Genomic DNA, 26,758 nt, shown 5'->3' with positions numbered 1-26,758 from the left:
TGAGAGATAGCAATGGAGAGCAAGCCAGCCAGCAGCATTCCTCTATACTTTCTACTTCAGTTCCTGCCTCGAGGTTCCCACTCAGCTTGAGTTCCTGCCTTGGCTTCCCTCAGTCCTGGACTGTGATCTGGGCATATAAACCAAATAAACTCTTCCTTTCCCAGCTGTTTTCAATGTTTATCACAACAATAGAAAGCAAATAAGAAACCACCCAACAAATTACTAGTCCAAGAAGCTCCAGAGGCACCCAGCTAGTGTCATTGCTACAGCTCCAAATAGAACTAGATGTGAAGATATCACACTCTCTGGTTGCAGAACACAGAGAAATCCACATTGAAATGACCGGGTAACTCTCCTTGATGGCTAGATTTCCTAGTGCGAGAAGGCACAAGAGAGGCTGCTGGGGGAGAAAAGACATCAGTGGTTTTACTCAGTCCTGGTCCCTGTAGGCTACAATATTGACCTGCCACTCAAGGTGTGCCAGCTGGTACGATAGTGGCAGTGCCATTTATGGAAGTATCATAACATAATAATCCAGTCTCTTGATTGGAACTTAGGCCTGCCCCACAAGAGGAAATTCATGCCTGGTGCTGTAAACGTGGTCGAAACTCATGGCTGCAGAAGCCATTGGCCCTAGGGGAAAAAAACTATTTATGTTTTTCTAAATGGTCACGGTGTCAAACTGCCTTCTAAATATTTATGCTTATATCTATAGATCTGTGATGCTTCCAACCTTGGTCAGAAAAGCTTCATTTTCTAAGATTTATTTATTTATATTTTATGAGTAAGTTCTTCCATGTATGTTTGTACACTGTGTATGTGCAGTGTCCTTGAAGCCAGAAGAACTGGGATTGAAGATGGTTGTGAGCTGACATGTATGTTCTGGGAACTGAACCCAGGTCTTCTGCAAAATCAGCAAGTGCTCTTAATTACTGAGCCATCTCTCCAGCCCCAGAAAGGCTTCTTATTGCAGTGAGTAGTAGTTAATACATGTACACATTACTGTTTACAGTGCTAAGAATAAGTAATTGTGAATATTTAGTTCAATGCACTAAGGAAGAGGAGGCAGAAAGAATGTAATAGCTGGAGGATAGAGAGGAATGTCGCAAACTCTTGTCTTCTAGACATGGCATGGCTGTTGCACACATGACCCCACCTCCACAGGATCAAGCCAGTAAACACTTCCAGCATGGAGATGCAGGGCCCAGGCCCCACCCTACCTGAGGAGCTATGGCAGGTGATGGTTACTCAGGAAGGGAGAATCACTTTTCTTTAGGAGTGTGGCCACTAGAAGGTGGTCCATGCCCTAGTAGATGACTGCACAACCATACACATAAGAGCAGTACCTACTGGACTCCTTGGTTTAAAAAATAAGTAAATAACTACAAAGGGACAACAAGAAGTTGGGAGGGAGAGCCTATGGAGAGCAGAAGAGAAAGGTGAAGGTATAATATTACCAACATACATTGCATATGTGTATGAATAAACTTCATAAAATGTAGCTCATCATTTTTGCCTAGCAAAAAGTAAATATTATTCCAATGTAAAAACAAAAGAATCAATGTTTTGTAGCCTAACTAAAATTAAAATTAATTTTGAAAGATTCTGAAAAAGAGCCACAAGTAGAAAATGAAGTAACTTATTGTTATGCTTTCAATATGAAATGCTCTCCAAAGATTCATGCTTTTGAACACTGGGTCCCCAGTTGATGGCACTGTTCTCAAAGGCTGTAGAAACTTTGAGAGCCAAGACCCATCTGAGGGAAGTAGGTCACTGAGAGGTGAGCTTTGAAGGGTATAGCCCAGCCCCATTTCCAAACTGAGTACTCCAATGTTCACTAAGATGTGACCAAGCAACCTCAGACTCCTGCCACCTTTTCCAGCCTGAGCTGTGAGCTAGAATAAATCCATGCTTGCCTGGTGTGGTAGTACACAACTTCAATCCCAGTACTCAGGAGGCAGAAGCAGGTGATTCTCTGTGGGTTTAAGGACAGCCTCGTATGCAAAGTGAGTTCTGGGACAGCCAGGGCACTTTAGAAAGACCCTGTCTTAAAAATGGAAACCAAAAATATAATAGCAATAATAATAATAATAATAATAATAAAAATCTGTCCCCCCACTTAAGATGTTTTTGTCAGGTATACAGTCAGTACTTATTAACTCAAACACTCTCATCCCTCAAGTAACATCATTCTCATACCACACATAAAGAGAAACAGCTTTCACATTACACACAAGGAGAGAAACAAGGGGATAGGAGAAAAGATCTGCAGGAATTATCAATGAATACAAGGGCTTTATTTGTTATCAGTACTACTGTTATTAACTTGTATTGTTATAATACAGTCACATGGAAAATAAAAAATAGCTAAGGGGCTGTATTGGTCACTTGTTTCCACTGTAACAAAAAGATGATGAAATAATTTTAAAAGCAGAAAAGGAGGTTGGAGAGATGGCTCAGAGGTTAAGAGCACAGGCAGCTTTTCTAAAGGTCCTGAGTTCAATTCCCTGCAACCACATGGTGGCTCACAACCATCTGTAATGAGATCTGGCGCCCTCTTCTGGCATACAGGCAGAACACTGTATACAATAATAAGTAAATAAAACTTTAAAAAAAAAAAAAAAAAAAAAGGCAGAAAAGGAGTCAACAAGATGACTCAGCAGGTAAAACCACCTGCTTCCAAGTCTGAGTTCAATTCCTGGGATCCACATGGAAGAGAAAACCAACTCCTATATGTTGTTTTATGACCTCCACAAGCGTGCCATGGCATGTGCATGTGCATGCACATGAATCCACACATACACACACACATTCATATGCATTCACTAAATAAAAATGCTAAAAAGATGTATAGTCCATGGTTTTGTTTTGTTTTCTTTCTTTTTGGTTTTTCAAGACAGGGTTTCTCTGTGTAGCTTTGCGCCTTTCCTGGATCTCATTCTGTAGACCAGGCTGGCCTCAAACTCACAGAGATCCTCCTGCCTCTGCCTCCCAAGTGCTGGGATTAAAGGTGTGTGCCACCACTGCCCAGCTAGTCCATGGTTTTTGTAAGTTTCAGACCATAGTATGCTGGCTTCTTTGCTGAAGGGCCCAGAGTAAGGTGGAATGTCACGGCAAAGAGGATGTAGTGGAACAAAGCCACAAACATCATGGCAGCCAGGAAGCAGAGTGAACAGAGAAGTACTGGAGACACCTGACACCCTTCAAAGGCACACCCTTAGCCACCTACCTCCGCCACCTCTAATAACCCTTTGATCAGGTCAGAGCCCTCGTGAACCAGTCAGGGACTAAGCCTTCAGCACATTAGCCCTTTTGGAAGTATTTCCTACCCACACCATAACAGAGTCATTATAGAAAAGAAGTAAAGGACCGGGGATAGGTCATGAGTACTTAGAATGATCAGCTGGTACTTACTAGAATTACAAATTTTTGAGCAAAACTTTCAAGCTCCAAAACAGAAATAACAGCAAAACAAAACTTCAGGAAAGAATTTCCTTGGGAGTACAACTACAAACTTACACAGATGAGAGATTCCTACAGCAGGTATCTAAAAGCCCCCCAGTCCACCTCTGGAGGGACTCCAGATACATGAAAGAGAGGCATCTACCTTCTGCTTTGATTTTGCCAGGGCAGAGAACTTACTAGTTCACCAAACATGCTTATGATCTCAGTGTTCACAATCGTTTAACCACTGAGAGTCCAATCTGCCTTCTTGCAGGTTTACTTCTTACATCAAAGCAACCCTAAAGAAACACACCAGACTTTTCATAGGAGCTCTTCATATATATCTCTATGCTGCTTAATATTTGAACACACATTTGAATAGTTGAAAGGATTCAAACATAGTAAATGTGCAGCCTCAAGCAATGATTAAAGGAAAATAAGTGAAAATTCTATCCTGAGACTAACATACACAGAGTGTGATCCTAGAGAAGGCAAGAAATTCAGTTAAGAGCCAGTGAGACTATTCAACAAGACAGTTCAACAAGTAAAGTACTTGCCACACAAAGCCAGTGACCTGAGTTTGAAACCCTGAAGCCACATAGAGGTGAGAGAATACTGACTCCCCAAAGTTTTCTTTTGACCTCTGCAAACATGTTCCCACAAATAGTAATGAATGGGCTTTTTTAAAAGGAAAAAAAAAAAAAAAAAAAAAAACAGGCAGTGGTGGTGCATGCCTGTAATCCCAGCACTCAGGAGGCAGAGGCAGGTGGATCTCTGTGAGTTTGAGGCCAGCCTGGTCTCCAAAGCTACAGAGAAACCCTGTCTCGAAAAAACAAAAAAACAAAAAAAAAAGAAATCTTGTTTAAGAAGTACTTCTTAAGCTAAACATTATGGCGATATTTTATTTGTGCTGAAATGTGATTAAAAGTAGATTCAATAATCTACCTTTTTATCTATATCATACCTATATCCTCTCTTTACTTTTCAGAGTAGATTCAATAATCTACCCTCTATTCTATCATTTCTATTTCCTATATTTCCATATCAAAACATAATGGAACATGGCTGTAATTTCAGCTGACTAGGAAGGCTGAAGCAGAAGCATCCCAAGTTTGAGGGCTAACTAGACTACATAAAAAGTTCATGACCAGCCTGGGCAACTATGTGGAATTCTATCTCGTTTTGTAGACCAGGCTGGCCTCGAACTCAGAGATCTGCCTGCCTCTGGACTCTATCTCAATACAAAAATAGAATAGGGAGTTAGGTGTGATAGCACAAACCTTTAGTCCTAGCAAGTGGGAGGCATAGACAGGCAGATTTCTGTAAATTCGAGGCCAGCCTGGTCTATATAGTAATTCTAAGCCAGCCAAGGATACATAAGATATACCCTACCAAAATAAATAAACACACAGACACAAACACACAAACACGCACACAAAGAATAAAGCTACTAATGATAGTTTGACTCTTACTTTGGAGACAATGGTTTGAAATATCTACCACTGAGGAATTTTTTAAAACACTAAAATCTTCCATTTTTTTACAGTATTTCATAGACTCTTCAAAATTAAAGGCTTTTGAACTAGGAAAGGTTGAAATCAGCAGGAGTCAGATGCTGATGCCTCTTGTGAACTATGAGTCCTTACCTCATTAAGACTCTCTTTTCATATCTGAAAAACTGGTATTAAAAGTTAGAGGAAAGCCAGGCAGTGGTAGCACATGCCTTTAATCTCTGTACTTGGAAGGCAGAGACAGGCAGATTTCTGAGTTCGAGGCCAGACTGGTCTACAAAAAGTGAGTTCCAGGACAGACAGGTATACACAGAGAAACCCAGTCTCAAATAGCATCTCTCCCAAAAAAAATAAGGTTGGGGAGTGTGGTGGTTTCAACAGGAATGGCCCCATAGACTCATGTGTTTGAATACTTGGACCATAGGGAGTGGCACTATTAGTAGGTATGGACTTGTTGGAGTAGGTGTGGCCGTGTTGGAGGAAGTGTGTCACTGTGGGGCTGGGCTTTGAGGTCTCACATGCTAGGCACAATGTGACAGCTTCTCCTGCTGCCTGCAGATCAAGATGTGGAACTCTCAGCTCCTTCTCCAGCACCATGTCTGCCTGCATGCTGCCATGCTTCTCACCATAATGGACTAAAGCTCTGAAAATGTAAGCCAACCCCAATTAAATGTTTCCTTTATAAGAATTGCCTTGATCATGGTGTCTTTCCACAGCAACAGAAACCCTAACTAAGACAAGAATAAAGTTCAGTCAATAATGTACATGCCATATAAACATGAAGGCTTGAGTTGAGATCTGTAACTCCAGCTCTTAGGGAATAGAGACAGGTGGATCTCTGGAACTCACTGACCAAGCAGTCTAGCTGAATTGGAGAGCTCCAGGTTCAATGGGAGACTCGGCCTCAAACAGTAATAATAGTGATAATAATATGGAGAGCACCTGAGGAAGACACTCCACATCAGCCTCCAGCTTCCAAATGCACATGCACAGGTGCACACACACAAACATATGCATACTCATTATCACACACATAGGAAAAAAACAGGATAAATAAAAGGTAGCTACCTCATAGGGTGTTAGATTAGTTAAATTAAATTATTTGGTAGCCTTGTACATGGTGAACCAAAATGCACATTTCCCACTAGTTGTAATTACTAATACTACTATTATTTCTGCAGTTCAAAGAAATCCTAAGCATTATCTCCCCATGTAGCTTATAAATTAAGGTGTTCAAGACATAACTATATTAATTTTAAAAAGACAGGAGCATTGATATGTCTATTTTCTAGTGTATAAATATGTTTCTGGAACTGCTTAGAACACTTCATAGCAAGAGAGCATCCCATATTTGCCTACAAGGGCATCTGCATATGTCTTATGAAGACCTTTTTTCTCCTGTCTGCCACAGACATTAATAGCAGCTTTATATTAGTATATAAAGTACCACATATTCAAACTCAGCAATCATAAAACCTTCACACAAATTTACAATTTTACATTAAGATACTTACAAATTCAGTTTTGTTACACTTTCTTGTGCATTATGTTTTTCTCGTTCATATGCACTTTCAACTTCTTTAAATTCATTCTTAATCATTTCCAGATCAGCAACAGCCTCTGCTTGGCTGGCTTTCTCTACTTGTAAAGCTCCTTCAAGGTCTCGAATCCGTAACTACCAGATGACAGAGAAGTAATTTTAAAAAGCTAAGAAATGTGTATCCATCTTAAATTGAATAAATTGTTTTATCAGCAACAGATTAGCATTTGTCTAAATATTTCTTTCTTTCTGTTTTGGTTTAAAAAGAAAATAAACAAGCTGGCCTCAAACCCCAGATCCTCCTGCCTCTGCCTCATTCAGCAAATCCTATCAGCTTGTACCAACATACATACAAGAAAGATCATTTGTCCAGGCAGTGGTGGCACATGTCTTTAATCCCAGCACTCGGGAGGAAGAGGTAGACAGAGCTCTGTGAGTTTGAGGCCAGCCTGGTCTCCAAAGCGAGTTCCAGGAAAGGCGCAAAGCTACATAGAGAAACCCTGTCTCGAAAACCAAAAAAAAAAAAAAAAAAAAGAAGAGAAAGAAAGAACCATTATTTGGACTCAATAGGTTATACACAGGAATACACCCTGGAGATTTTTTTTTTTTTTACTGTAGAAGAATCTTTATCATCAAACAACACTATCTGACTGAAATATTCATGGTGATGACTTGATAGCTTGGATTTCCTTAGTATAATCTGGAAGTGGGACAGTGTGGGAAATAACTACAAAACACAACTGGCTTGAGGTAGGTTTAAAGCTGGGTAACGGGTGTACAGGGAGTGGATTTTAATAATCTGTCAACTTCTGAGTATATTTGAAATTTTGCATAATCAACATCTTCAAATTAGATGCCTTGTGTCTACCAACAAGAGAATAAACACACAAAGTGCATTCTTTCAAAACAATGATATATAGCTCTTCAATAGCTATATACCACTTCAAAGAGAGCCTGTAACATTCTCTGTGGGATGTTACAGAATATGTATTGCTCATACATCCTGAAGAAAGCAAAGTCTAGACCAGTCTGTACAGGATGCTGAACCTGAAAAAACAGTGAAAAGAGCGAGAATAAGCAGACAAGGGGGACAAAATACTCTGCAAAGTGTCAAATGTTAATACTTCATCTTTTTCAAGATGCTGCAATTTGGCTCTTGAATCCAAGCGTCAAAAGCCTAGTGCCCAGAACAGCACTATCAGGTAATACAACAGACCCTCAGGAGGTGGGACCATGTGGTAGGCCCTTGCATGGACAAGAATGTGGCCTCAAAGTAGACTGTGGGACCCTGCTCCATCCTCTCTCTTGCTTTCCTTCCTGGCTCATGAAGTGAGAGGAGAGTACTCCCACTATGATGAGGTGCTTCACCAGACAACCAAAGAAATGGGGCCACTCAATCATGGACTTAAGAAGCATGAGCCAAATAAAACCTTATCTCTTTAGAGTTAAGGTTCTTAGGTTAGGTTGTCTTATTATTCCATTATAGTCACAGAAAGCCAACTAACAGTGACACAAGCCATTGGGTCTCTGTCACAAACACTACAAATGTACCCACAGATGAGACAAGACTTAAGAGCAGACAGTGGTGATATTCTGGTCTGAGGCCACAGAGTGCCAACATCTCCCCTGATAGGGCATCTGGAATTGTACCCTTACCCTCTAAATACAATGAGTGTCCTAGCACTGTGTCATCATTCTCAACACGCACCTTAGTTTCCTAGCAGTCACAACCTGAGAAAACTCATGTCAAAAAATACGTTTGCACCTTACCTGAATAATTTCAGAATTAAATTTTGATTCCAAATGTGCTGCTCTTTCTGCTTCAATGTTCTCTTCTAACTTCCTCACTCTTAGAGTAGTTGCCTAAAAACAAGTCAAGTTTAAACACATGAACATTGGCATTAGAAGTACATAGAAAACACTAATCATGGAATTGTGACTTTAGATGTAGCCAGGATGGCCTAGAACCCATGATCCTCCTGCCTCAGCATCCCAAGCCCTATTACAGGGGTATCCCACCATACCTGTCTAGCCCCATTCTCATACTTTGCAGGTGGGGACTGTGAAAACAATACCCAAAAAAGAATGTTCCAAAGACTTGGTTTTCTTTTTCAATCGTATTGAGGTACAGTTTACATGTAATTAATTAGGAAGTAACAGACTTGTGGCGCACATGTCCATGGCAGCTGTTATAACAGTACAGAGCACAGACTTACATGTCCCCTACGTCCCATGGTCCTTCCTAGACACACTCTCGCTGCCTTCATACCAAGAAGTCACTCCGCTTAGGGATTTCATCATTCTGCGTTTCACAAGCACACAACTCACAAGGCACTTTTGTACACTGTGCACTTATTTAGATTTTACAACCTTATCAGTATTTTTTTTCTTGACACAGTCTCATAGTGTATCCACAGCTGGACTGGAACTCACAGCTATGTGTCTGTCCCAGCCTCCCATGTGCTGAGATTAAATGCATGTCTAGCATGCCCAGTCCTTTCAATATTTATTTAAGATCTATTTTTATTACTTTAAATTATGTGTAGGAGGGGACCTAGGTGCATGTGAATGCAGTGCCTGTGGTGGACAAAGGTCCTGGATCCCCTTAGAGCTTGAGTTTTAGGCAATTGTGAGTCACCGACATTGGTGCAGGGAATCAAACTCAGGTCTTCTACAAGGGCAGTAAATGTTCTTAACTGCTGAGCCACCTCTCTAACCCCCATCAATATTTCTTAACAATTTATTACATTAGGAAATAGTTCCCAGGAGCTGACAGCAGTAATTCCAAATTTGAAAACTTAAGGTGATTGAAATTCAAAAGGACAAAATAATACTTTGTATAACTGTGGTAGTTTGAATGAAACTGGCCTCATAGGCTCACAGGCAGTGTCAATATTGGGAGGTGTGACCTTGTTGGAGTTAAGTGTGGAGGAAGTATGTCACTGAGGGTGGGCTTTGAGGTCTCAGATGCACAAGCCTGGCCAGTGTGTCTCAGTCTCTTCCTGCTGCCTGTGGATCAAGATGTAGCACTCTCAACTCTGCCTCTCAAGTGCTGGGATTAAAGTCGTGTGCCACCACCACCCAGCTAACATGGTCTTCTTAAAGATAAAATTTTGACATTTATATCCTCTACTACTATATTATTTTGAAAAACAAGTATTCCACTCAAAAATGAAACTAGCAAATTTTAATAGTCTAATGTGAAGATTCAAACAAAACTCTAAAAATTGGGAGTGATGAAATTTGAATACTTGATAATACTAAAGAATAATTATATTTTTAAGATTTATCTTCTATGTATGAATGTTTTGCCTGCATGTCTGTAAGTGCACCAAGTATTGCCTGGTGCCCTCAGATGTCAGAAGAGGGCATTGGGTCCCTTGGAACTGGAGTTATGGATCGTTATGAGCCACTGTGTGGGTCCTAGGAATTGAACCTAGCTCCTGTTCAAGAGCAACAGTGCCATCTCCCCAGCCCTTCTTATTACTTTTACAAATATAGTTAATAGTGATAGTTTAAACCTTCTATCTTTTTTAATGTAAGCTAGAGTATTCATGAATGAAATTATATTTGGATTGGATTTAAATATATTCAAGCTGCCATGAATATTGACTATTGCTGGTAACTAATGAAAAGAGACAGGCACACAGGGGTGGTCATTACAGTATTCTCTCTGCTTTCGTGTATGCCTAAAATTTTCCATTTAGTACTTTATATAGATTTTTGGACTTTATTTTTATGTGTCTGAGTGTTTTGCATGCATGTGTGCCTGGTGCCCACAGAGGTCAAAAGAGGGCACCAGATCCCCTGGAAATGGAGTTATAGGTGGCTGGTCCTCGGCAAGAACAAGTGCTCTTAACTGCTGAGTTAACTCTCCAGTCCCATGATGACAGTTAATTATTAATTTTCAGGGCTTTGTATTGTTTCTTGATATTGTTATCGTGGTTTTTGTTTTATTTTGAGACAGGGTCTCTCTATGTAGCCCTGGCTGTCCTGGAGCTCACCATGTAAACCAGATTGGCCTCAAACTCAGAGATCCACCTACGTCTGTCTCCCAAGTGCTAGGATTAAAAGCATTTGCTACCATATCTAGCCAGATATTTTTATTTTATGTGTACAACTGTTTTGCCTTCCCATAAATATGTGTACCATTTGTGTGCCTGAGAAGGTCAAGAAAAGGGTATGGGATCCCCTGGAACTGGAGTTACAGACAGTTGTGAACCACCATGTTAATGCTGGGAATTGAACCCAGGTACTCTGGAAGCATTTAGTTGGGGGCTTGCTTCCAGATTCAGAGCATTAGTCCATGATCATCATGGCAGGGATCATGGCAGCAGGCAGACAGGCATGGCACTGGAACAGTAGCTAAGAACTTACTTCTGATCCACAAGGCAGAGAGAGACTGGGCCTGGCATGCACTTTTGAAACCTCAAAGCCCACCCGCAGTGATGCGCCTTCTCCAATAAGGCCTTACCTCCTAATCCTCCTAATCTTTCCTAAACAGCCTACCAACTGGGAACCAAACATTCAAATATATGACAAATATATGAGCCTGTTGGAGCCATTCTTTATCAAACACATACACACGCACGTGCGTGAGCACACACACACACACACACACACACACACACACATGCGTGCGCACATACACACACACACACGCACGCGCGCGCACATACACACACACACACACACACACACACAGAGGCACACGCACGCACATGCACGCGCGCGCACATACACACACACACACACACAGAGGCACACGCACGCACACGCACGCGCGCGCACATACACACACACACACACAGAGGCACACGCACGCACATGCACGCGCGCGCACATACACACACACACACACACACACACACACACACGCACGCACACCTAAATAGAACTAAAATAATGAAAAGACAACAATGACCCAACTTCTGTTTCCCAGTGCTAAAAAACAGTTCCTTTTAACTTTTGACTTTACGGTCTCAGAACAACGGACTCCAGAAGTTATGGGTGTAAGTCACGGTGCATAGTATAGCACAGAAATTCTTATGCATAGCACAGACCATAATAAACAATAACCTAGGAAGATCTATACTAATAAATTGATGTAGAGGCTCAGCAGTTAAGAGCACTGGCTGCTTTTTTAGAGGTCCTGAGTTCAATGCCCAGCACCCTCATGGCAGTTCATATCAGTATATATCAGTAGTCCCATGTGATCTGATGTCCTCTTCTGACTTACAAATGACATGCAGACAAAACATCCATACACATAAAATACATAAATAAATCTTCAAAATTATGTAAACTCTACAAGACAAAGTTGACTGTCAGTACATAGTATGTTCATTTTAGATTATGTGGATCAGAAAGCCAGCCAGTCACAAAGAAACAGTCCATGGGCACTGAGAAGAAGATTTTAAAAACCAATAAAGGACAAATAAATTAAATCAGTCTAACAGTGTCTAAGTATTTTTCTCAATTGTCAAAATGCATATAAGTAAGTTTATTTATCTAAATGTTGGTCTTGTTTTTTTTTTCCCAAGAGAGCAGTGCTTGCATAAATATATGTATACACATGTGTGAGGAGAACAAAACAACCATGGGTGCTAATTCTCAAGCACATTCCATGTTTTTTTGGTTTGATTTGGGCTTGGGTTTTTGGAGGGAGGTTGGAGACAGGGCTTTCTGTGAGCCTGGAACTCACCAAGAAAGCTAACCTGGGTATCCAGGGAGCACCAGGGACCTGACTGTTCTTCCCAGGGCTGGGATCAAGTGCAAGGTAAGTACTTTAACCAACTGAGCCATTTCCTCAGTCTTGTATTTTATTAAAATACAGAATATTCCATAATTCTGATAAAAGAATCAACAAAATATTTTTATTTCTTATATGTATAATTTAGTAACTAATTAATGACCTTTTCCTGCTCAAAGCATCAGGACGAAGTTCAAGTCCCTAGGGCAGAACAAATGACATGGGTTAAAGTAATAAGCTGGAGATACACCTTTGTTTTCACACCTTCCTTTTTGGAATGAAATTCAAAAAAAAAAAAATTAACACGCTGTTTATTATTGCTACAGCTATCAACAAATCAGCAAGGCAATAAAAATCATCAAGTCTTTAAACAAACAAATCCCAAGAATGGGATTTTTTGATAGGCATAATAAAATAAATGTCCTCCCTCATAACTTCTTTTTAAATCTTCCGCTCTGGTGAATTAACTCTTAAATCCAGCAGAGGGTGCTACAGTAACATCAACCTGCAATTCTCTCACACATTTACACACACACACACACACTTCATTCACACACACTTCATTCACACACACACACACACATATCCTGTAATACCCAAAGAATGCTAGAACAAGTCATGAAATGTGTCACTGACATTTTATTCTAACATAATCACAAAATACCTGGCAGAATGTATAACATAATTGTGATTAAAGTTAAAATTCAATCCAAATACTTAAACTGAACTATATACAAGTTAGTTATCAATATATAACTTGGCCAGTAATAAAATATTATAATACACTTATGTTTACCAACACTGAGAGCAACAGGCTTCTAGATAGCACACTGAACTAAACATATTCTTTTTCAATTTTTTTACAGTTATTTATCAGGGTGCATGCACATGCAGAGGACAGAAGACAACCAGCAGGAACTGGTTCTTTCCTCCCACCATGTGGACTCTGGGACCCAGGCTTAGTAGTATTGCCTTTACTTGCTGAGCCATCTTGCCAACCCAAGCATGCAGTTCTTATATAATACATATCCTGCTATTTATTTGATGATTGGCATGTCCTTTATGACAATAATCTTGCTGAGAGATTTTGTTTAGTAAGTACTATGGATAAATATAGCTCTTTTTATCTGTTTTGTATCTCACTAAGTCTTATTAAACACATTCAGATAATCTATTACCCTTAAGAAAGTGAGTTTTCAATCTTCAAATAAAACAATGTTTAGAAGGCTGCTGTCTACCCAGGCTTGGGAGCACATTACTTATCACAAACCAGGCATGAGCTGCCAATTCAATTCAGCAGCAGAACTAAGCAAACATACCCAGATGTTCTCTATACCACATCTGCTCTACAGCTTGCATGGGCCTGAAGTTTCATGATAGTTATGAAAATATGTGTCAGTGAATGGGCCCAAAGCATGAACAAGACAATGAAGACTATTATGCTCTTTTCTCCTCAAAAACAATGTATTTAGCTTAGGAGGCTGTATATGGACTAAAAAGAATTAGTGAAGTAAAACTTTCTGTGCACTAATATAAACATAAACATCACAAAATAAACAGCAAGAAAACAGAGGAAATCTCACCCAAGTACCTAGTACTTAGCCACTGCTCCCAAGTGGTCTATATAGGACTGTATCCTAGACATTTGCAATTTGCTGCAAAATATCAACAACTCACATAAGTGGAAAGTGATAATTATTTTTCCAGATTTTATCATCTAGTAACTCCTATTCTTGGACAACTTTATAACCAATATGGTAATAATCCATCTTCTAAAGGTGATTCTGAGGAACTGAATTATCACAAACTGATTAATTCTATAATGACTCTTCAATAATCCATTTTATTTTGTTATATTTTTAAAGGCTAAGAATAATTTATTATACATTTGTTAACATTTAATCACAATATTATTCCTCAACTGCCTGGAGGAGAAAAATCAGTCACTAAACTTCGAGCTTTTGTTTTGTGTTGGAGACAAGGTCTCCCTGTGTATCCCTGATTGCCCTTCAACTCACTATGTACACCAGGCTACCCTTGAACTAACACAGATCTATCTGCCTGCCTCTGCCTCTGCCTCTGCCTCTCTGCCTCTCTCTCTGCCTCTCCTCTGCCTCTCTGCCTCTCCTCTGCCTCTCCTCTGCCTCTCCTCTGCCTCTCCTCTGCCTCTCCTCTGCCTCTCCTCTGCCTCTGCCTCTCCTCTGCCTCTCCTCTGCCTCTGCCTCTGCCTCTCCTCTGCCTCTGCCTCTCCTCTGCCTCTCCTCTGCCTCTGCCTCTGCCTCTCCTCTGCCTCTGCCTCTGCCTCTCCTCTGCCTCTGCCTCTGCCTCTCCTCTGCCTCTCCTCTGCCTCTGCCTCTGCCTCTCCTCTGCCTCTCCTCTGCCTCTGCCTCTGCCTCTCCTCTGCCTCTGCCTCTCCTCTGCCTCTCCTCTGCCTCTGCCTCTCCTCTGCCTCTCCTCTGCCTCTGCCTCTGCCTCTCCCTCTGCCTCTGCCTCCTGGGTGCTGGAATTAGAATCATGCAATACCACAGCCAGCCAAACATGGAGTCTCTGAACTGAAGGTTTCCAACCACATGATGGAAGCAGAGAACTGACTCCAAAGTTGTTCTCTGACCTCCCTATGTGTGCTACAGTACACACACACACTTGCACACACAAAAATTACTTATAAATGCAAGAGCTTATAAAAGCAAACAACCAAAGACCTCCAAGTTATTTTACTATCAAAAAAAAAAACCTCCCAAGAGTCAACATTTCCAGTTATTTAAAAAATAGAAGCACCGTATCACACCATTTAACCAGAGTCATATATTGAGGGGTCACAACTAAGAATAATCTGAGTCCTTTACTACTTATTATCCTTGTTCAATTACTTTACTGTCAATTATCTTCAAGGTAGTATCATTGAATTATTCTGACCATTAATGTGGACTCTTTTATATACATGTTTATGTGCATGTATGTACATGTACATGCATATTTGTGTAGGAGAGTGCATATGTGGGGGTATGTGAGGGTACACGTGCATGTGTGTGCAGGTGTATGAACATGTATGTAGAGGCCAGAGGATAATCTTTGGTGCTATTCCATGGGAGCCTCCACCTTGTCTTTTCAAACAGAATCTCTCACTGGGACCTGTGGCTTTCCAATTTAATTAGGCTGGATGGCCAACAAGTCTCAAGATCTCCTGTCTCCATTTCCCCAATTCTTGGATAACAAGTATGCAACCAGTCACACCTGGCTTTTTTATGTGGGTTCTGGGACTGAAACTAAGTTTCTCATGTTTGCACAACAAGTATTTCATGGACTGAACTATATCTCTTTAGCACTTAGAGGTAGGGGTGTGTGTGTGTGTTCATGGGAGATATATATACATGCATGTACATGTCCACATATATGTGTATAGGCATGCATGTGGAGGCCAGGTCAACTCTGACCATCATTCTTCAGGTCTATCTGCTGTAGGATGTCATTCTGTATATTGTGAATATATGTTGCTCTGATTGGTTGATGAGTAAAGCTATTTGGCCAATGGTGAGGCAGAATAAGGTTAGGCAGAACATTCCAACTACAGAGAGAGAGGAAGGAGAAAGACAGAGCTGAGGAGATGCTGCTAACCACCACCAGAAGAAGCAAGATGTAAAAGTACCGGTAAGCCACGAGCCATGTGGCAAAGTATAGATTTACAGAAATGTTTTTTTTTGTGTGTGTGTGTGGGGGGGTTGTTTGTTTGTTTGTTGTGTTTTTTGGTTTTGTTTGGTTTTTTTTTTTTTTTTTTTGAGCTGAGGACCGAACCCAGGGCTTTGTGCTTGTTAGGCAAGCACTCTACCACTGAGCTAAATCCCCAACACCAAAATTGGTTAATTTAAGATTTAAGAGCTAGCTAGAGAGAAGCCTGAGCCATTAGGTCATATAGTTTGAAAATAATATAAGACTCTGTGTGTTTATTTGGGTCTGAGTGGCTGCAGGACCAGGTGGAACATGGGAAAACTTCCAGCTACATCTGTCCCTTTCTTTTTTAAAATAGGATCTCTTACTGGCCTGTAAGCTGACAATTAGGCTAGGCTGTCTGGACAGTAAAGGCATGAAGTCCTTGTGCTCACAGATAAGCACAAGGGAAACCAGGACTGTTAAGCATGCAGGGACGAGATGTATGCCTGTTTTCACTCAGAAAACTGGGAGTGGATAGCTAACAGCCTGAATCCCCAGACTGTTATGCTTATCCCAAACTCTTCCTCCCTAGACCTTCATCTTGAGCATTGTTTCTCAGTCATTAGGACCAACCCATCCTTGGTGGAGATGCCACATGTATGTTATAGCGTGGTGACCTCTATGATGACCCAGAGCACACTGGATCCTCCCCTAGACCCTTCGGCTAATAGAACCCATTCTTAATAAGGAGGAGGTCAGACATATTTTGCAAAGGAGTTTCAATATAGCCACACCTTGAACTTTATTGTGGTAACTGTCACCAGGAAACTTTTTTTCCAAAGTTGTACTGTGTTTAAATATGACTAAAATAAACTGCCTGTTGTCACACTCTAGAAGTTTGAGCCAACACCAGCTACTGAGTCCTACTGAAAGGGACTTCCTTCTGGCCTCACATAGATTGTTATTCTGCCAGCCCTGCTGTTTGCAGAGACCCCATAGACACTGAGCCAAGGTATCTGGCTCTCTTTCTACTTCTCTAGTGCTAAGGGTACAAGTACATGCTCCCATAGGCCCGGGGATCAAACTCAGGTCCTCAGACTACATCCCCAACCACTGGGGCTGTCAGCACTCACTTTGCTGTGTCTCTGGGGAGATGGTTAGCAGGTAAAGGGACTTGCCTCTAAGCCTGATAACCTAAATTTGAACCCATGTGGTAGAAGGAAAGAACCAACTCTTTTTTTTTTTTTTTTAAGATTTATTTAATTATGTATACAGTACTCTGCCTGCGGGCCAGAAGAGGGCACCAGATCTCATTTCAAGTGGTTGTGAGCCACCATGTGGTTGCTGGGAATTGAACTCAGGACCTCTGGAAAAGCAGTCGGTGCTCTAACCACTGAGCCATCTCTCCAGCCCAAGAACCAACTCTTTAAAAAAGTCCTCTGGTACTTTTCGGTATTGATAATAAAAAATCAGATAACAAAAATGGAAATATTAGAATAAAATTCATGGATCACAACTTCTGCTCAGTGTGGTACTACTAAATTAACTTCTTTTAAAACTGCCTTTACACTTGCTGCCAAGTCTGAGAAGCTAAGTTTGATCCTGGGACCCTAATGCACAAGGAGAGAATAAATTCCTGTCAGCTGTCCTCTGCCCCACACGTGTATCATGGCACATGCACATGTGAGGACACACACATAAATAAATAATGAACAAGTAAATAAATGCAACGAAAATCTTTAATTGTCTTTACCTTTTCTTCAAAAACAAACAGTATTGCCAGGCAGTGAGTGGTGGCGCACGCCTTTAATCCCAGCACTTGGGAGGCAGAGACAAGTGAATCTCTGTGAGTTCAAAGCCAGCCTGGTCTACAAAGCGAGTTCCAGGACAGCCAGTGCTGTTACACAGAGAAACCCTGTCTCAAAAAAAACAAAAAACAAAAACAAAAAACAAACAAAAAAAACAAACAAACAAAAAAAAAACACCAGTATTTTACAAATTTTATGTATTTCCAAGTTCAAAATCCATTAGGAACATAACATATTGTATTTAAATGTTTAATACTTGTAAGTATGACCAAACAATCCCAATACTTTGTCATTTACCTACTTTATAGTTGGCAATTGGCACAACTATATAGAAATGCCCTATAAATGCATGAGGCTTTAAAAAGGTGGGCTTAGAGGCTGCTCCATGGGCCTTAGGAAACTGATGTGCATCGCCCTTCCCTTTTCCCTCAAGAGGAGCAGGCCTTTAGTGCCCAGGGCTGCTTGCTTCCCCTGCCTCTGCTGCTAACCAGGGCTGACAGAAGCAATGCATATTTATTTCTAGACAGTCACTCTCCACTGCAACCTTCAACAGACTCTTCCGTTCTCTCAGAATTAGGTTTGCATCTTCTCTTGTCTCTTTTTTATTGTGTTAAGACTTATTTCCCATGATAATAAACTCTCCTTATTAAAAAGAGTTTTACAAAAGCCACAGATATTCCTTTTTCCAGTTCACTTTTTCCCTAGTCCCACAGTATCTAGCACTGCATTTGTAAAATTGGACAGGGAGTTTGTTTTTTTAATCTAAGAAACCATTGATCCATGTTATAATGGCAAAGCCATGTAATGGTATCACATTTTATAAGTATATTATGTTATGTATACAGATGTCTACATAAACACTTTTTTGCCCAGGCACATAAGAAACTACCTCATACAACGTAACTGTTAGAAAATTTTTACCAAAAAATAATTAATTAGTTAATTTAACTTAAAAGATTCACCAAAATGTAAACCATGTACTAGGCTATCCACTATATTAGTCACTTTAGCTTGATATTACTGATATTTAAAATGTTTTTATTAAATTATTAGAAATGTTCTTCTTTATCATTATAGATTTTTCTGTAATTCTTTTAAAATACCACTTATAATTATTTAAATAACTAGAATAATGGTCTATGAAACTGAATATAACACTAGTAAAAATTATATCTAGAAATTTAACTTCTTGTTCTTTATGTTGCCATTGAGGCAAACAGCTAAATATATTCATTTCAAAGTAAAGCAAAATTTAAAGGCATCTAAATACAAAACTAACAGATGAGTAAATGACACTGGGTCCAGGTTTTATAAATAGACTAAAAATAAAAACTGCAGAGCAAGTGAGATGGCTCCAAGGCAAAAGTGCTCACTACCAATCATACAGCCTGAGTTCAATCCCTGGAACCCACAAGCTGGAAGAAAGAACTGACTCTTATAAGTTGCTCTCTGACACGCCCCCCACATGCACATAGTGGCAGGTGCAGGTACACACATACACACACCACAGAAGTGTATAAATGTTATTTATTTTAAAGGAAGAAGGAAAGAAAGAAAACCATTGTTCCTGGCTGCACACACTGCTCTGTGGGAGCTATAAGAGGCAAGATCTTGCTAATGGAAGTGGGTTTCTGGGGAAGCTTTGTGCAGCATAACACAGCCCTTTCTGCCAAGTCCCCTCTCCTTCCTGACTGCTGATATGCAACAAGCTATCTCAGACTCCAGGTCAGCTAGGAACTGCTCCGGTGCTCCCCTGCCGTGATGAACTACATAGGCAAACGCTAAGCCCAAATATGTACCTCCTCCTTAGAGTTGCTTCCTTCATGTATTTCCTATAGGAACAAAAATCTATACCACATAACTAAGAACGGCCATGTATCAGTCTAAAATTAGCTGGTTAGGACTGGTTAAGAGCACTGGCTGTTCCTCTACAGGATCTGGGTTCAGTTCCTAATATCTATGTGGCAGCTCACAACAGTCTGGTAACTTTAGTTCCAGGGAACCCAAGGCCCTCTTGTGGTTTCTCCAGGTATCAGGCACACATGTGGTACATGGACACCCATGAGAGCAAAACACACATACATATATGAAATACATACAGACATACATAAAATTAATTTAAATTTTGAACAAATTAAAAAATCAAAATTAACCTAAAATAACTTTAGCTCTAGCAGAAGTCAATCAATATCACAACAATTAAATACTTTACATGGAGGGGGGAATCAATATAGAATTACCCACAGACACATGTTAAAGTTTAGACATTAAACTCTTTCTCCAATAAGTCAAAACTGGCTTACTTAAAATTAGCAGCAGGACTGGTAAGAGAGCTCAGCAGGTAAAAAGGTTCTTGCTGCCAAGAATAATAACCTGTGCATAGCCCCAGGATACACATGGAAGAAAGAGAGAACCAACTCCTACAACTTGGCATCTGACCTCTATACATGTGCTATGGCACATGCACACCCACAACCACACATACATATATACACTACATACATACATACATACATACATACATACATACATACATACATACAATTAAGGAAAACAAACAGTGTAGGGCTGGAGAGACAGCTCCATAGTTAAAGCACCTGCAGAAGACCCTGGTTTAGTAACCAGCACCCATGTGTGGCTCACAAACATCAATCATTCTAGATCCAAGGGTTCCAGTGCCCACTTTTGACCTCCAAGAGGACCAAACATGCATGTGGTGTGCATACATGTACACAACAGTCATACACATAAAATAAAAATAATTTTAAGTATTAAATTGATTGATTAAATGAGCAACAAAAAGAAACCCACTACTACCTAATGCTGTTTTACAACTATAAAGTAATCAAAATGTTTTTAAAAGTGAGCACAGGGTTTGATAGACTCCTAATTGGCATCTACATTGTTTTATTCTAATATCACACCAACCTTTTTAACAAGCCATATAAAAATACATAGTATTTTTAAATTATATGAAATATCACCAGGTGGCTCACGCCTTTAACCCCAGCACTCAGGAGGCAGAGGCAGGCAGATCTTTGTAAGTTCAAGGCCAGCCTGGTCTACAGAGAGTGTTGTAGGGCAGCCAGGGTTACACAGAGAAACTTTGTCTCGAAAAACTTTTAAAAAATCGTCATACAGCCTTTATTAGCCAGAAAAGATATTCACCACACGTGAAAAATAAATTCAAAGTGTTACTTAGACTATAATCTGATTTTAACCATATAAAATCACTTTATTTCTAGTGAGCATGTAACTGTATCTTTGCAAAGTTCATATTTCATATTACCAAAGAAAATTCCTACACATTATACACCCAGCTCCCTCACTGTACACATTTTTTGTTTTGTTTTGTTTTTTGTTTTGTTTTTTGAGACAGGGTTTCTCTGTGTAGCTCTGGCTGTCCTGGAACTCACTCTGTAGACCAGCCTGGCCTCGAACTCACAGAGATCCACCTGCCTGCTGTGGGATGTTCTGTATGTTAAATGTATTGCTCTGATTGGTTAATAAATAAAACACTGATTGGCCAATAGCCAGGCAGGAAGTATAGGTGGGACAAGGAGAGAGGAGAATTCTAGGAAGTGGAAGGCTGAGGCAGAGAGATGCTGCCAGCCACCACCATGAAAAGATGTTAAGATACTGTTAAGCCACAAGCTATGTGGCAACTTATAGATTAATAAAAATGGGTTGATTTAAGATATAAGAACAGTTAGCAAGAAGTCTGCCACGGCCATACAGCTTATAAATAATATAAGTGTCTGTGTGTTTATTTTATAAGTGGGATGTCGCCAGGGCTTGGCAGGACCCTGAGAGAAAACTCCAGCTACACCTGCCTCTGCCTCCCAAGTGCTGGGATTAAAGGCATGCCCACCACTGACTGATCACTGTACAAACCTTTTATTATTGTAGTATAAATAACCCACTCTAGAACTGAAAAATGGGACTGCACAGCTATTTCTCCAAAAAAGATACACAAATGACCAATAAGTACATGGCATGACACTTAGCCTCTTGATAAATGTAACAGTACTTTACAGCTGTGGTATCTGTCATTTTAAAGACTGGCACTAATTAGGCTGGTGAACATGGAGAAAGCCGAACAGCCAATGCACTGTTGTTGGGAATATGAAATAGTGCACAGCATCTGACAGCTCCTCAAAGCCAGGAAATTATCATGTGATCTGGTGCATTCGCCAGGACTCTCCAGAGGAACAGAACCAACAGAATACATGTATATCATAAAAAGATTTATTGGTTGGTTTAAACAATAGGAGCTGGGTTATAATGGCCATCTACAAACTAGGAAGGCCAAGAAAAGGCGCCTCAGCACTCCCAGTCCGGTGCTGGAAGCCAACCAGCTCCCTAGAGGCCTTTTTGAATCCTGTTTAAAGGGCAAAGAAAGTGGAGTGTGAGGTCAGTGTGCCACAGACACAGACACTCAGAAAGGGGGCCTGAAGCCTCAGGTGCTGTTTCTCTGATGTGCCTTCCTCATCTAAGCAGCCTGCCATTTTTAAGGTGCCACCCAATTCAAAGCAAGTCCTTTCCCCAGTCCCTACCCAGTGCCAATCCTCCCTCGAAATGCTCCCACAAACACACAGGTGCAAGTCACAGTCCTAGGTATCCCTTAAGCCAGTCAAATCAATAGCTAAAGCCAACTATCATGCCCAGTAACTCTATCCTTAGGTATACATCCAAGACCATTGACAATATACCCTCATAAACTTGGACATAAATGTTTATTACAATATTGTCACTATTAGCCAAAATACGGAGATAACACAAATGTCCATCAACTAATATATGCATTTATAAGATGAAATGTATGAAAAAATATCAGTGATAAGAAGGAACAGAAAAATGATACATGCTATAGTATGTCTAAACACTGCACATATTATGCTAACTAAAAAAAGTCAACCACAAAAGACCAAATATTGTAACTGCACATGTATGAAATATCAGAGAAGATAAGTCTATAAGAAAAGGAAGCAGATTAATGGTTGCTTCTGGCCCCAAGGGATGGAGAAATAGGCAAAGGTGTCTAACGAAGATGAAGTTCCTCACCAGGGTGGTGAAAACATTACACAATTGATTGTGATAATTGTACAATGTTGTGAATACACCAGAGACCAATAATTTGTATACACTTCAAATGGGTAAATTTATCATATGCAAATTAAATCTCAAATTTTTTTTCCTTTCTTTTTTTTTTTTGGAGCTGAGGTTCAAACCCGGAGCCTTGTACTTGCCAGGCAAGTGCTCTACCACTGAGCTAAGTCCCCAACCCCTAATTTTTTTCCCTTTCTTTTTTTTTAAATCTCATATTTTTAATCTACAATATGAAAAGTTAGAGCTTTACCTACCACTACCACAAACAACTGCTCCTTCCTAACTATCACACACATGCTGGAGAAGAAACCTCAACCAGAGGCTAGACAAAGAAATACACAGGAAAAAAGGAGAAAAAAAATGCAGACAAGTCAGAGGCAAGACTGCATAAAGTATGACACCATGCTGTATTTCTTCTTGCATTTTATAACAACCAATCTAGAAATTAAGAGATGGTTCTTAGGAGACATTATAGAAATGCAAAGTCCTGGATTGCAACATTTGAAAATCTCCAAATACCCCATACAGTAAAGCTTCCAAAAGCCCCAGGCCTCCTAGTCAATTGTCTGCCTGATATCTCCACAAGATATTTAACAGGCATGTCAAGCTTAACCTCTCCCATTCAGTAAATGGAAATGCCAGTCACCTATCTTTATTTAGCATTGATGACAGGGTCTATTGCACACACTTGTAATGTCAAAAACAGGTGACTGAGGTAAGAGGACCGTCATGAGTTCAAGACCAGCCTGGCTACACAGTAAGTTCTAAGCCAGCCTGATTTGGAGTATGAAATCCTATATCTAAAATATAAAGTAAACAAACAAACAAAACAGGTGTGAGAGAGTTGAGTAGGTAAAGGTGCTTGCTGCCAAGACTGATGACCTGAGTTTGAAGACCCACACAGCAGAAAAAACAATTCCTGCAAGCTGGTCTTTGCCCAAACATGCTGTGGAAGTCATGCGCACATGTGTAAACACACACACACACACACACACACACACACATACACACACACACACATTATTAATTATAAACTACTAGTGATTAACATTAAAAAATACCTTCGACATTATCTCTCACAACCCAGTAAGTCAACAAATCCAGCTGATTCTCTCAAACATAACCATTTCCTCTACAACTTAATCTAAAATGGAACTGAGGAAATAGCTCGGTGAAAAAGCACTTGCCTAGCATGTACCAGACCCTATGTTTGATCCTCAGTATTGCAAAAATGAATACAATAAAGTAAAACATAATCATAAAATTCAAAGTGTATGTTGCTTTGATCACTTAAGACCTGTACATACCAAACCTTCTCCAGTTGCTTCCTGAACCTCAAAATGTAAAAAAGTCACTTGTAAACTTTCCAATAGTTGATGAGACTTATTGCTAACAATGAGCAGGTTTGGGCCAGCATTCTTGCTGCCAACCCTGACAACTGAGTCCAATCCCCCAGAGCCCAGATGATGGAAGGAGAAGAGAGCTAACTCCCTACAAGTTGTCCTCTGACTGCCAGCCAAGTGTCATGGCATGCACACAATCACACACACACAAAAATAATAATAAGTAAACAAATAAACAAAAATTTAAAGACTAGATTCTTTTAATTAGGATGAAGTAAAATATATTTTATTAGGATATAAAAATTTTCAAAGAAGCCAAATATACAATAGAAGTGGTCCCCATTTCTCCTGACTTACAAAGCCCTCTAACCCTGAAGTCACCGCATGAAGACCATATAGCTATTGTGAAAACTGATAAGCCATACCTCAAATTCTTTTCTCAGGCGTTCTTCCCTCTGAGTGCTATACTCAAGTTCACTAGTTTGTCGACGCAGAAGGTCAGAGCAGTCCATGTGCTCAGCTTCCAACCGTTCCACTTTTTCCTGCATATTCTTCACAGCACTGTCTTGCTCCTGGAAAATAACTCCCTTTAATTCAACAGTCTGTAAGCCAGTCATAACTAAACGTTACTGTATAGACAGCTCTGAGGAAACTGTTTCAGTTATGGCAGCAGGTTAACCTGTATGGGCGGGAGACACTTCGATCTCTTTCACAGTGTTTCAGAGTGTACGTGTGACTTTTAAAATATGTGTGATTAATAAATAGTACAGCTAAAATTATATAGAGAGCATTAGAATGTTATACTAGTTCAAATGACCTCTGGGGTATCTGCAACAATGTTGTAGCTCAACTGTCATATAGACTTTCTCCTGTCATTAATATGTATAAAGTATTTAGGAAGACAAATGGGTATGTCCCTTTGTGTGATAAGTGCTGATTAGCTTAAACACTTAATAATGACCCTTGAGAGACATTAATGTGAGCTCATAGTACTTAACTATTGCTTAGTGCTCTTAACATCATAACCACTAGATGGCTGTGTTTCATTTCCTCTTCAATTTTCAAAATGTTCTCAAAGAAAATAACTAAAAGTTCTCTATTTAAGTAGCTGTCTTTTTCCAATTAAACTCAAAAATCATGGCTAGATACATGTATACCATAGGAATTTTCCAAAATAACCAATCTAAAATAATCTAGGATTCTTATTCTCACCTCAAGCCTTTAAGGCAGTGATTCTCAACCTGTGGGTCACAACCCATTTGGAAGAAGCAACCCTTTCTCAGGAGTCACCTCATACTATCAAAAAACAGAGATATTTATATTACAATTCAGAACAGAAGCAAAATTACAGTTATGACGTAGCAATGAAATAACTTCATGGTTGAAGTCACCATAGGGAATTGTATTAAAGGGTCACAGCATTAGGGAGATTGAGAACCACTGCTTTAAAAGCTCCATCTTTCCTCTACCAACATGCATGGATACAAACACAGAGCAGAGGGGCTTCCAAGACTCCCTAGGCACTTGAAACAGAATCTAGGTACATAACTTTCAATTACAATTCTCTATCAAAGACTGTTGTTTCTAAGGACCACAGTTACCAGGCAAATCCAGATTCCTTTTTTTGGGTTTTTTTTTTTAATTCTTCTTAATAAAAGCATTTAAAAAGAGACTCAGAAGCTCAAGGACATTTTATTAGAGTTTGGGGAAACAACAGCGGGGGGGGGGGGGGGGGGGGGGGGGGAGGCTATAAATCTCAGCAGCCACTGGGAAAACAGAGACATAGAAGAAAGAAAGCTATTCCTTTTTGAGTGAGGGTCCAGCAAGCCAGCATTTCCAGCAATGCAGATTGGCATGTGGGTGCATGGTGGAAGGGAAGAGGAGCTTCAAAGAAACAGTGAGAGAACCCAGAGGATGAGGAAGCATGCTTAGGCTTTTGGCCATTATCCCAAAGAAAGGGAGATGGAAAGAAGGAAAACCTATGCTTTTGTAAGTTAGAACTCAAATTCTTCTTCCCATCCCATCAGTGTGTCTTCAGGAGAATCCTCTGTTCTGTGGGGAGGTCTCCAGTCAGATGAGGAGGAGGACCGCCTATATCACCTCTTAAGGAAGCAGGAAATGGTGTCTAATGTTCTGATCTTTAGAACAGATCAAAACAGCATGTGCTCATCCAGGGCCAAAAGTAGGATCTGTTCTTTTGAACAGGAGGAATTATTTTCCCTTAAAAAGCCTCAACAAAGGTGCTAGCTCCACCTTCTTATTTAAATCCTGGAAATCGGAGCTGATGTTTGCCTTTCTAGGGTTACCAGGGAAACAAACTGAGGTGACCATAAGGGAAGGGATCCATGCAACGGCCTCCAAAGCTACTCCCAGTAACTTCACTTTCCATATAAATATACACACACTTCCAAGAGTTCCTGACCACTCAAAAAACATTATCGGAATCCGGGTACATAATTTGCTACCAAAACCTATTTGGAAAGTACATTTCACATGTAAAAACAGTTTTAAGAACATTAAGCACTATACAAGTGTAAGACTCTGTATCAGTCCCTCTCCTTCAAGCAGTTACTGACACGAACATTAACTCAAAGTCACGTGTG

General features: G+C 40.1%; 1 protein-coding gene across 2 annotated transcripts in view; it reads right to left on the bottom strand.

Moving 5' to 3' along the window:
• Positions 1-26,758, bottom strand: part of Ccdc171 (coiled-coil domain containing 171) — a 330,958-nt gene that overhangs the window by 268,462 nt on the left and 35,738 nt on the right. For both annotated transcript variants that reach the window (XM_036179739.1, XM_036179740.1), the window contains 3 exons: positions 24,581-24,727; positions 8,266-8,358; positions 6,470-6,630 (listed from right to left, as the gene is read on the bottom strand). In XM_036179739.1, the coding sequence (XP_036035632.1) occupies positions 6,470-6,630; positions 8,266-8,358; positions 24,581-24,727 (401 nt within the window). The remainder of the gene's footprint in view (positions 1-6,469; positions 6,631-8,265; positions 8,359-24,580; positions 24,728-26,758) is intronic.

This window comes from Onychomys torridus, chromosome 2 (genome assembly GCF_903995425.1).
Source record: "Onychomys torridus chromosome 2, mOncTor1.1, whole genome shotgun sequence".
NCBI classification, from domain to species: Eukaryota; Metazoa; Chordata; class Mammalia; order Rodentia; family Cricetidae; genus Onychomys; species Onychomys torridus.
The sequence above is the reverse complement of the archived record's forward strand: the minus strand, read 5'-3'. Positions and strand labels throughout refer to the sequence as shown.